The 11124-nt window shown below is 44.4% G+C and overlaps 1 protein-coding gene across 1 annotated transcript; it reads right to left on the reverse strand.

Annotated features, from left to right (window-relative positions):
- Positions 1 to 3716: 3716 nt before the first annotated feature.
- On the reverse strand, positions 3717 to 11071 carry LOC116518158 (cytochrome P450 2J6-like). Its single transcript, XM_032231442.1, is given in 10 exon segments — positions 3717 to 4044; positions 4522 to 4553; positions 4555 to 4649; positions 6115 to 6299; positions 6521 to 6659; positions 7960 to 8133; positions 9095 to 9255; positions 9606 to 9758; positions 10416 to 10538; positions 10787 to 11071. Coding segments are annotated over 10 exon segments (1266 nt in total). The 5' UTR covers positions 10812 to 11071; the 3' UTR covers positions 3717 to 3865.
- Between the last annotated feature and the right edge of the window lie 53 nt (positions 11072 to 11124).

Raw genomic sequence — 11124 nt, forward strand, 5'->3', positions numbered from 1 at the left:
GGCTGTTTCTCTGCAAAGGGACCAGGATGACTGATCCGTGTACAGGAAAGAATGAATGGGGTCATGTATCGTGAGATTTTGAGTGCAAACCTCCTTCCATCACCAAGGGCATTGAAGATGAAACGTGGCTGGGTCACACAAGGAATTTGTCTCCAGTGCAAAAGTTCTCAGTATACATACAAACAAGAACATAATAGCAATAGCAATAGCAGATTTTTATATACCGCTTCATAGGGCTTTCAGCCCTCTCTAAGCGGTTTACAAAGTCAGCATATTGCCCCCAACAACAATCCGGGTCCTCATTTTACCCACCTCGGAAGGATGGAAGGCTGAGTCAACCCTGAGCCGGTGAGATTTGAACCGCTGAACTGCTGATCTAGCAGTCAGCTGAAGTGGCCTGCAGTACTGCACTCTACCCACTGCGCCACCTCGGCTCTTCCTAATGTGCATAATCAGTGCACATACAAATATATAAACAATATATACATACAAACAACTAGTGTATACACAAACAAGGTAATATAATAATAAGACACCGATAAGGGAAGGTAATGGAAAAGATGAGAAGGGTAATAATACATTCATATTGCATGGATACATTTTCTTAGCCATAAGACAATAAGCACTGGGGCAATTAAAAGTTATTCCTCCAATATTATTATAATTGTAATATTCTAATCATACTATTATTCCTCCAATGTTACTGAACACTGAATGCTCCAATGCTAATGAAGATGACACCATATTTAGCCACATTCAAATTTTTCCTAGTAGGGCTTTTTGTAATGCAAAAACAGATTCTCTGCTTATTCTATCATTATTGTGCTATTATCCTTGCACTTTTATATTTTATGTTTCATTTTTATTTCTTGTTATATAACTTATATATGTACATGCAAAGTTCCAGCAGTTTCCCTGAGCCACTGAAATGCCATAGAGAGCGAGTTATAATTGTTAATTATTGCATATCTGTGTGGCTATTTGAGTTGTTCATACACACGTACACGCATTTTTTTTAAAAAAATGCTTTTTAAGTTATATTATCTTTCTTGGCCTTATGGCTGCAGTACAGGGGTGGGTTTCAGCTGGTGTTACTGCTGGTTCACTCTCGTACATGCATGCGCAGTTCAATAAAAATTGTTCTGTGCATTTGCAGAACTCAAAAAAAAAAGATGGTGGTGACCAGGGGAACTGGTTCAAGGGCGTGGCCAGTCTGGGTCGCTGCTGGTTCTGCAACCCAGGCCAGCATGCCACTACTGGTTCGGCCAAACCGGGCCAAACCGGTAGGGACCTATCTCTACCGCAGTACATTTCTTTGATTTGAATTGAATGAATGCATTGCCCTGCAGCAATGCAGCAATCAGATAAGAGTGTACAAAAGTACAGATAGTTTTGGACTTGCAACAGATGGAAGATGAACAAGTTAAAGAAACAATGATAAGGTAAAAGTTCCCCTCGCACATATGTGCTAGTTGTTCCTGACTCTGGGGGTGGTGCTCATCTTCATTTCAAAACCGCAGAGGCAGCGCTGTCCGAAGACGTCTCTGTGGTCATGTGACTAAACACCGAAGGCGCACGGGATGCTATTTCTTTCCCACCAAAGGTTTTTCTACTTGCAGAAAACCCACCCCTTGCCATAGAGTCTTCTCTTGGTATGCTGTGCTCCCTCCCTCTAACCGAAAGCTCCTGTCAAAATTGTGATGCTGACCTGCAACAGGGAGCCGCAGCAGAGGGATGAAAGAGCCACATGCGGCTCCAGAATCACAAGTTGCTGAGCCCTGCTTAAACCTATTTTGGCGAGATGGAAATTCCTGGTTCTTTCGACTTAAGAGTTCCTCTCCCTTTGTCTAAAAGAAAAAAAGCAGAATTCTCTCAGGTTCTGATTCCACAATAACGGAGACCTTTCGGTTCCCTTCCCTTTCCCATTCTGCCTTCCAGTAATCTTAAACATCTATGGAGAGTCTCCATCATCCAGGTACCGGTTATCCAAAATGTGCTTTTTCAAGGCAACTGTTTTTTCTTTGAAGATGTTTCCCTTCTCATCCAAGAGAATCACTCATCACTGGAGGCTTTCAAGAAGAGACTGGACTGCCATCTGTTGGAAATGGTGTAGGTTCTCCTGCTTGGGCAGGGGTTGGACTAGATGACCTACAAGATCCCTTCCAACTCTGTTAGTCTGTAATTTGTCAGAAGAAGAAGCTGAAGAAGATTCAGATTCAGATTTAGTTTATTTGTATGCCGCCCTTCTCCGGGAGGGACTCAGGGCAGCGAACAACTCAAAAGGGGAGAGGGAACATAAAACACGATACACATGATTAAAATAAACAAGAATCATACAGCCATACAGGTCGAGAGGGGAGGGGACCCCAGGCCTGCCGGCACAGCCAGGTTTTGACGGCTTTCCGGAAGGCCTGGAGAGAGGTGAGGGTCCGAATCTCCGCGGGGAGTTCGTTCCAAAGGGCCGGAGCTGCCACAGAGAAGGCCCTCCCCTGGGTGGTAGGCAGGTGGCATTGGCTGGTGGACGGAACCCGGAGGAGGCCGACCCTGTGTGATCTAACGGGTCTTTGGGAGGTAATTGGCAGCAGGCGGTCTCTCAAGTACCCAGGTCCAATACCATGAAGGGCTTTATAAGTTACAACTAGCACCTTGAAGCGTATCCGGAGACTAGCCAGTGCAGCTCGCGGAGAATAGGTGTAACGTGGGTGTACCGAGGTGCACCCACAATCGCTCGCACGGCTGCATTCTGGACGAGTTGAAGTCTCCGAATACTCTTCAAGGGCTGCCCCATGTAGAGCGCATTGCAGTAGTCCAGTCTTGAGGTCACGAGGGCGTGAGTGACTGTTGCGAGTGCCTCCCGGTTCAGGTAGGGACGCAACTTGTGCACCAGGCGAACCTGGGCAAATGCCCCCCTGGTCACAGCCGACAAATGATGTTCTAAAGTCAGCTGTGGGTCCAGGAGGACTGTCAAGTTGCAAGCCCTGTCTGAGGGGCATAAATTTTCACCCCCCAGCCTGAGTGATGGAATACTGGCCAAATTCTTGGGAGGGAAACACAACAGCCACTCGGTCTTGTCTGGATTGAGTACAAGCTTGTTAACGCCCATCCAGACCCTGACAGCCTCCAGGCACTGGCACATCATGTCAACCGCTTCACTGAGTTGGCACGGGGCGGACAGTTACAGCTGAGTATCGTCCGCGTATTGATGGTATTTTATCCCGTGCCGTCGAATGATCTCACCCAGTGGCTTCATGTAGATATTGAACAGGAGGGGGGATAGGACCGAACCCTGAGGAACCCCATATTTCAGGGGCCTATGGGTTGACATCTCCCCCCCAACTAACACCAACTGCGACCTGTCTGAGAGGTAGGAGGAGAACCACCGAAAAACGGTGCCGCCCACTCCCACCTCTCGTAACCGTCGCAGAAGGATACCATGGTCGATGGTATAGAAGGCCGCTGAGAGGTCAAGGAGCAATAGGATGGAGGAATGACCTCCATCCCTGGCTCTCCAGAGATCATCGGTCAGTGCGACCAAAGCGGTTTCCGTGCTGTAGCCAGGCCTGAATCCAGACTGAAAGGCGTCCAGATAATCGGATGAGAAGCGAAACATCTTCAAAGAAAAACCAGAAAGTCCAGTTGCCTCTTGAAAAAAGCACCTTTGCGACAGTAATCTTAAAGAAATTGAGAAGAGACTTGGAAAATGAAATTCATCATCATAGTTTTGCATGGGATAGCATTTTATTTATGTTTTTAGAAAATGATCTTGTGCTGAATTTGAAGTAGAGGTGGCCACTGGCTGTTGGAGAGAATGGGATCATCTTGAATCAGTTGTTTTGTAGATCCTCCCTTACATCTACTCATAGGGCTAGCGACTTTTCAGCAACACCTTAAAGCGGGATGGGCATTGTGCAACCCCAGAATGTGGTGTGAAATCTGGAGCTTGAGATTTATCTGGCCACAATAGCTGGAAGTTCCTGAGAATGCTGGTGAAGAAGAGGAAGAACTCCATCCGAGCCAGGTTTTCCCCTATGCAGACTCTCGGTCCTGAAATGACAAAGGGAAGGAGAAAGAGAGAAGCCATTCAGACAGCTGAAGACTGACAAATTATTCCAACCACTGGACCCATCTTGGCCCTTCACAAAATGATCCTAAAGGGGTTTTTTTGCTTTGCTTTATTCTTGAAAAGACTCACCTTCTCAAATCAATCTTCACTTCTTTCCTCTCTCATTTCAGTTCCTCTTTTCGTCTCTCATTCTGACCTTAGAGATCAGGTACTTATCTGTCTCATTTTTTCTCCATCACAGAGGGGGTGTGAGAGAGGGAGAGAGACAGAGAGACAAACATAGAGAGAGAAACACACACACACACACACAGAGTGAGAGACAAAGAGAGAGTCAGAGAGACAGAAGGAGAGGGAGATAGAGAGAGAGAGACACACAGAGAGAGACAGGCATACAGGCAGAGAGAGGGGGGAGAGAGGGAGACAGGGAGATAAAGAGACAGAGACGGAAACAAATTCACCTGCTGAAAATGCTAAAAAAGCTTCTGGCTTCTTCATTCAGGAAGTTGGAGGGGTTGAACTCATTGGGAAACTTCCACTGGGATTCATCATGATGGGCAGAGTGCAAGTTGACCAAAACCATAGTGTCCTGCAGAAGTCAAAACAAATAGGCCATATTGAGGAAAGTCCTTGTGGTCAGACAGGGCTCTGGATTGAGATGTGGTTGGAGAATGGAAGATGCAGGTCAAAAAGTGTGAGGAGCACTGTTGGATCAAGCAGAGCAGAACTCAGAAATAGGAAGAAAAATATTTCTATTCGCAAGTATTCCATTCCTAAATGAGAATGGCAGAGATTTAAGAAACATCTTTGCTGCAAGGACTTTAGAAAACCTTGAAACGGTGTCAACTTGCAAAGCACCCCACAGAAAAAAGGGTCAATAGGTCTATGGTACTTTCATACAAAGCTGGCTAAGACGCTGAGCTTGTCGATCAGAAAGGTCTGCAGTTGGGCAGTTTGAATCCCTAGCGCTGCATAATGGAGTGAGCTCCCATTACTTGTCCCAGCTTCTGCCAATCTAGCAGTTCGAAAGCCCATAAAAAATGCTAATAGAAAAATAGGGACCACCTTTGGTGGGAAGGTAACAGCGCTCTGTGTGGCTTTGGCATTTAGTCATGCCGGCCACATGACCCCAGAGGTGTCCTTAGAGCCAGAAAATGACTAGCACACATATGTGGGGGAACCTTTACCTTGATTTTATAAAGGCAGGCTCCAAAGAAAGAGAGAACAGAATTGAGCTCAATTCTTGCTTTCTCTTGCTCTTACACAGACACATCAGAAGGGGTATTCAGCAGGTTCTGACCAGTTCTGGAGAACCAGTAGTGGAAATTTAAAGTAGTTCGGAGAACCGGTAAATACCACGTCTGACTGGCCCCACCCCCATCTATTCTCTGCCTCCCAAACCCCAGCTGATCGGGAAGAAATGGGGATTTTACAGTATCCTTCCCCTGGAGTGGGGAGGGAAAGGAGATTTTGCAGTATCCTTCCCTTGCCACACCCACCAAGCCACCACCACAGAACCAGTAGTTAAAAATTGTCACGGCTCTTTCACTTAATAACCAAGAAAGAACCCACTCAACTCCATTTTGCAGAATTAAGAGTACTTTTTCTGATTATAAGTAATTAGAAGCTAAGCAAAGCTGGATCTGAGAAAAAGGTGCGAAAGCATTAGATATCAATGCATGATTCATTCCCCTCCCCTTGGTACCCCAGTCCATAGTCCAATCATATATCTCCACAGCTGTCAGGTGGGATACATCTTCAAAAATTATCATCAGGTTGGTATGCCGGACAGTTGGCCTTGGCGGGAAACTCCCCTCCTTCCACATGCGCAAACGAATGGTAAGAGCAACTCCCAATTAACAGTTCTCCTGCACAGATTATTTCCCTCACCCAAATACCATGCTCTCCCTCCCTGTTTCAATGGCAGCTGAAAAGCAAGCAGCAAAACAGAGGCTGACATAAATTTTGAATCCCACCACTGAGATTCAGGTCAGGAAGACACATGCAGATCCATCAACACTTCACTTTATGGGAAACAATTAAAGATTTATTACCTTGGGAATTTTATATCCAAAAAGCTGCACATCTTTTATGGTGGCATGAGTAATTGCAAAAAGAACATTTGAAACGCGTTGGATTTCATGAATGACGGCGTTGGTGTAGGGCAACTTTTTTCTGTCTGCATACTCCACGATTGCCTTGTTTCCCACCACCGTGTCTATTTCCTTCCAGCATTTCTCTGAGGAACAAACAGTTCAGTGACCTTCTGGAAAGCCTTTCTCCAGCTTCCTATAGATTTACTATCTGGTGTACTACCCAACCAGGTGCCCATCAGATGTGAGCAGCGTGCAGTTGACTGAATTCTCAGCCGTGAAAAGGAATTCAGGATCCCTTTTTTACTTTCCACAATAAGAGCAGATATTATGACTATGACAAGTAGACTGTTTCGTAATTCCGTACCTTGAATCTCTGGAAAGGCCACCAAATAGAGCATTGTCCACTGAAGTGTTGCGGCCGTTGTCTCTGCTCCAGCCAGAAATAGATCAGACAATAAGACTCGTAATTGCTCTTCTTCAAAGCCTGAACTTTTCTTCCCTGGCTTTTTGTCAGTGAAAACAACAAAGATGAATATCAAATAGAAAGAAAGGATTTTCTCCCAGTTTGCGCATCCTTTTTAATAGAGTTGATAACATCAGTTTAAAAACTGGAATTCACTCAGAAAACTGTGGCTAAAAGGGTAACAGTAACTTCTTCCAGTAACAACCCAATATGATTGTTCCAAAGCTGCTTTTTCAGGAGGCAACTGGACTTCCTTGTTTTTTCTTTTGAAGACATTTCACTTCTCATCCAAGAAGCTTCTTCAGCTCTGACTGGAGGGTGGGGAATGGAAGGATTTATATTCCTTGCAGGCAGCTGGTCATTTGTGTTCCTTTAGAGGGTCGTTGAAGCACTTGGAGGTTTGACTGTGTCTTCAGGGTGACCTGAGTGGTGCAAATGGTTCCTGTAGTCTGCAATTTTTTCCTCTGGAAATCCATTCCTACTCCTACATCATTCAAGGGGTGTTCATCCCAAATTGTATAGCTCTTCAGCTCTTCAGGTCAGAGCTGAAGAAGCTTCTTGGGTGAGAAGTGAAATGTCTTCAAACAAGAAAGTCCAGTTGCCTCCTAAAAAAGAACCAACACCTGGAGGACTGAGAATCTCTACAAACTTTTAACCCATTATGATAGAAAGAGTTCAGGAAGATAATGAAGATCCCGCACAGCTGTCAAAAGGGACTTTCCTCCGAGTCCTGGTCTAAAGATCTACTCTAATTCAGGATCTCCAATCCAGGGGTGAAATTCTACTGGTTTGTACAGGTTCGCCCGTACCGGTAATTAAAAAATGGTACGGATTCAGGCGAACTGCTAGTTCCAACAATCAGCTGTGCAACAATCATCTGTGCCATGGGAAATTGCATGAAACAGCTGATCATCACACAGCTGATTGTCGGAACTACCGGTTCACCCAAACCGGTAGCATTTTTTTACTACTGGTTTGGGCAAACCAGTAGTTCTAATGACCGGTAGCAGACTTCAGAGCAATTCACCCCTGCTTCAATCCTCAGTCTGTGGACCAGCACTGGGCCGCACAGATAAGGGAACGGCCATCCATCGGATACAGGCAGCATGGAAAGCTGCACCCACTCCTGTCCACGGAAAAACCTTTCTCTACGGAACCGATCCCTGGTGTGCAAAAGGTTGGGGCCCCTGTCCTAGTTAGTTGGGGCTATACAACGTGCAAAGCACAAGGGAGAATGTAGACCTCTAGAAAAGTCACTGCATCGATGTGTCTGTGGCACTGTCATAAGGGACAATGTCAAAACCACAGGAAAAGAAAGGCCTGCAAATTGAAACATCTACCTTCTGAATTTCTTCTAAGTAGGCATCAGTGAAATCACGAGGTTCTCCCGGAGTCAAGGTCGCCTTGTGTTCTTCCACCTCTTTTTGAATAAAAACATATATTTTCTCTGTAGTTCTTAGTATTGTCTGGTGGGGCAAGGGGAGACTTCTTACCAAGGGCACCTCGTTGTAAAGCTGCCAGCAAACAGAAGAAAAACCAACATTGATGAATTCAATCATGGTAATAGATTTATACAATTCTTCTTCTTCTTGTGCCCTGTCTGTCATCGGACATTAGAGATCATGTTGGTGATCCTATTTTTGTCAACAGCCACATGAAAAAGTGCTGTTGAGTTTTGTCCAAACCGGCCCCTTAGATTTTGAAACCATGATGTCCTTCTTCTGCCTCCTTTGCCTTCAATCTTCCCCTGGAGGATTAAGTGAAGGATGCCGCATTTTTTCTGGGTATTGCATAACATGTGCAAAATATTCTTTTGCTTTTGGTTTTTTACCACCAAGGAAGTGGTACTTGGGTTAGCATGGTTGAATAAGTGGGGCCCCACGATTTGGTGGGGAGCTGGTTGCAGACACCTGAGGATAGGTCTAGGGCCCAAACCCTCCTCACAGAAGGAAAAATAATCCCTGGTAACATCTCTCATTCCCAAACTGATTGAGAATCAAATGTCCTAATAAGTGGAAACTAATCAAGGAGAGAAGCAACCTAGAACTAAGGAGAAATTTCCTGACAGTTAGAACAATCAATCAGTGGAACAACTTGCCTCCAGAGGTTGTGAGTGCTCCAACACTGAAAGTTTTTAAGAAGATGTTGGACAACTATTGTCTGAAGTAGTGTAAGGTTTTCTGCCTAAGCAGGGGATTGGACTAGAAGACCTCCAAGGTCCCTTCTAACTCTGTTATTCTAAACTAAAGTTAAATTTCACTACAAAAACTGGCCCTTAATTAAACTAAGATAATTGCAGGTTTCCACCAAATCACTCACACAAGTTGTTTCACCCACTGTATCCTTGCTCTCTGCTGAGATGCTGTTCTAATTTCAGGAAACTCACAGAGTTTCCAAAATGTGTGAACTATGGAACGTTAAATGGCCACTCGTGCATTGATGTGAATCTTTCATCACGCTTCTTGATAAGCATACCAAGGCCCAGGGTCCTGTCGCCAATTTGGAAGTTAGATGTATCTGATCCAGGAAAGTCCTGAAGAAGTCGTTGCCATATTCCCAACGTTTCCCAAATAGGATGGTGCAAATTATATTGGCGACTGTGGTGTCCAGAAACTCATAAGTATCGAGAGGAACGCCTGTGAAATACAACATTTCCCTGCTTGTTTATTTAGGAGAGTCATAAAGATGCAATCCTCTAAGCACGTGATGGCACGCATGCCCAAAGTGGTGCCCGGAGCCATGTGGCCTGGCACATGCAGCAGCATCCATTCCGTTTCCAGGTTTCTGGCACACATGAGCACATGACAATCAGCTGGCCTTTGTGCTTGCCCCCTGAAGTGGGCAGGGAATGGAGATTTTACAGTATCCTTCCCCTGCTACGCCCACCAAGCCATTCCATGCCTACTAAGCCATGCCCACAGAACTAGTAGTAAAAAAAATTTAATTCCTCCACTGTTCCCAACCATCCCATCCCAGGAGAACTTACCTCTGTTATCAGTGAATGCTTGAATCAAATCAGATGTTTCTTCCAGGATCACTTCTTCCACTGATTTTTTGCTCCATCTAAAGTTCCTGAAAAGCCTGTGTGAAAACTTTCTTTGACCCTTCCAAAGTTCACCATATGTTAATACCAGCAAACCTGAAAAAATATCCAACAATCATTTGCGTGATTTATTTATTTACTTACTTATTTCTAAAGCAAAAGTCTACTTTCAAATATGACAAAAATCAGTAAATAAACCAAGTTGAGTTGTTTTTCTGCTACATGCACAAATTATGATTCTTTTTTTCATCTGAATGTCCACATTTATCCTATATTGTTATTATAAATGTTACAAAAGAAAGAAGGAAGATAATTCTATCATTTCAAGAGATCTTTCTTTCTTTCATGAGACAATCACGAGAAGTGTTAATAACAATTTATAATGCCTTGGTAAGGCCACACTTGGAATATTGCATCTAGTTTTTGTCGCCACAATGTAAAAAAGATGTTGAGACTCTAGAAAGAGTGCAGAGAAGAGCAGCAAAGATTATTAAGGGACTGGAGGCTAAAACATATGAAGAATGGTTGCAGGAACTGGGTATGTCTAATTTAATGAAAAGAAGGACTAGGGGAGACAAGATAGCAGTGTTCCGATATCTCAGGGGCTGCCCCAAAGAAGAGGGAGTCAAGCTATTCTCCAAAGCATCTGAGGGCAGAACAAGAAGCAACGGGTGGAAACTAATCAAGGAGAGAAGAAACTTAGAACTGAGGAGAAATTTCCTGACAGAACAATTAATCAGTGGAATGACTTACCCCAGATATTGTGGGTGCGCCAACATTGGGAGTTTTTAAGAAGAGATTGGACCACAATTTGAGTGGTGTGGTGGCATAGAGGTGGAGTTCTCGCCTTGCAATCAGGAGGTTGTGAGTTCAATCCTAGGTAAAGGCAGATATTTCTCTCTCTGGCCACACGGAGAATATACATGCTAAACAAAACTCCACATTGGCGACAGGATAATAATAATAAATATTACAAAAGAACGGAGAAGAGAGCTAGTTCTAAAATTTCAAGAGATTCTTCTTTCTCTTGCTGGAAACTTTGATCAACCCTCCAGATTGTACAAAATTAGAATACCAAGAATAAACAGAGTAGGAGGTGGGGATTGGAAATTATATTCAATTACCTTTCTTCCTACTGAAGGCATCCATTATTGGAAAGGATGCTTTCCCAGCAAATTCTATGCCTTGTATCACAAGAACCCGCTGAAGGAAATCCGTAAGTCAAGACCAGAGGAGTCCTTCCAACATAAAGACTGAAGACAGGACCATATTTTTTTCCTAGCTGAAACGGAGGAGCGAGGATCGTTAGCCTAGAGATTTGTTAAGTGGTCTGCCTTCTCCATTGACTTCGCTTGTGAGAAGGTTACAAAAAGTGATCCCATGACCCTAGGACTGTGATGGTGAACCTATGACACACACACCACAGGTGGCATGGAGAGCCCTCTCTCAGTCGCCCCAGCTC

The sequence above is a fragment of the Thamnophis elegans genome, chromosome 14, assembly GCF_009769535.1.
Source record: "Thamnophis elegans isolate rThaEle1 chromosome 14, rThaEle1.pri, whole genome shotgun sequence".
Lineage (NCBI taxonomy): Eukaryota > Metazoa > Chordata > Lepidosauria > Squamata > Colubridae > Thamnophis > Thamnophis elegans.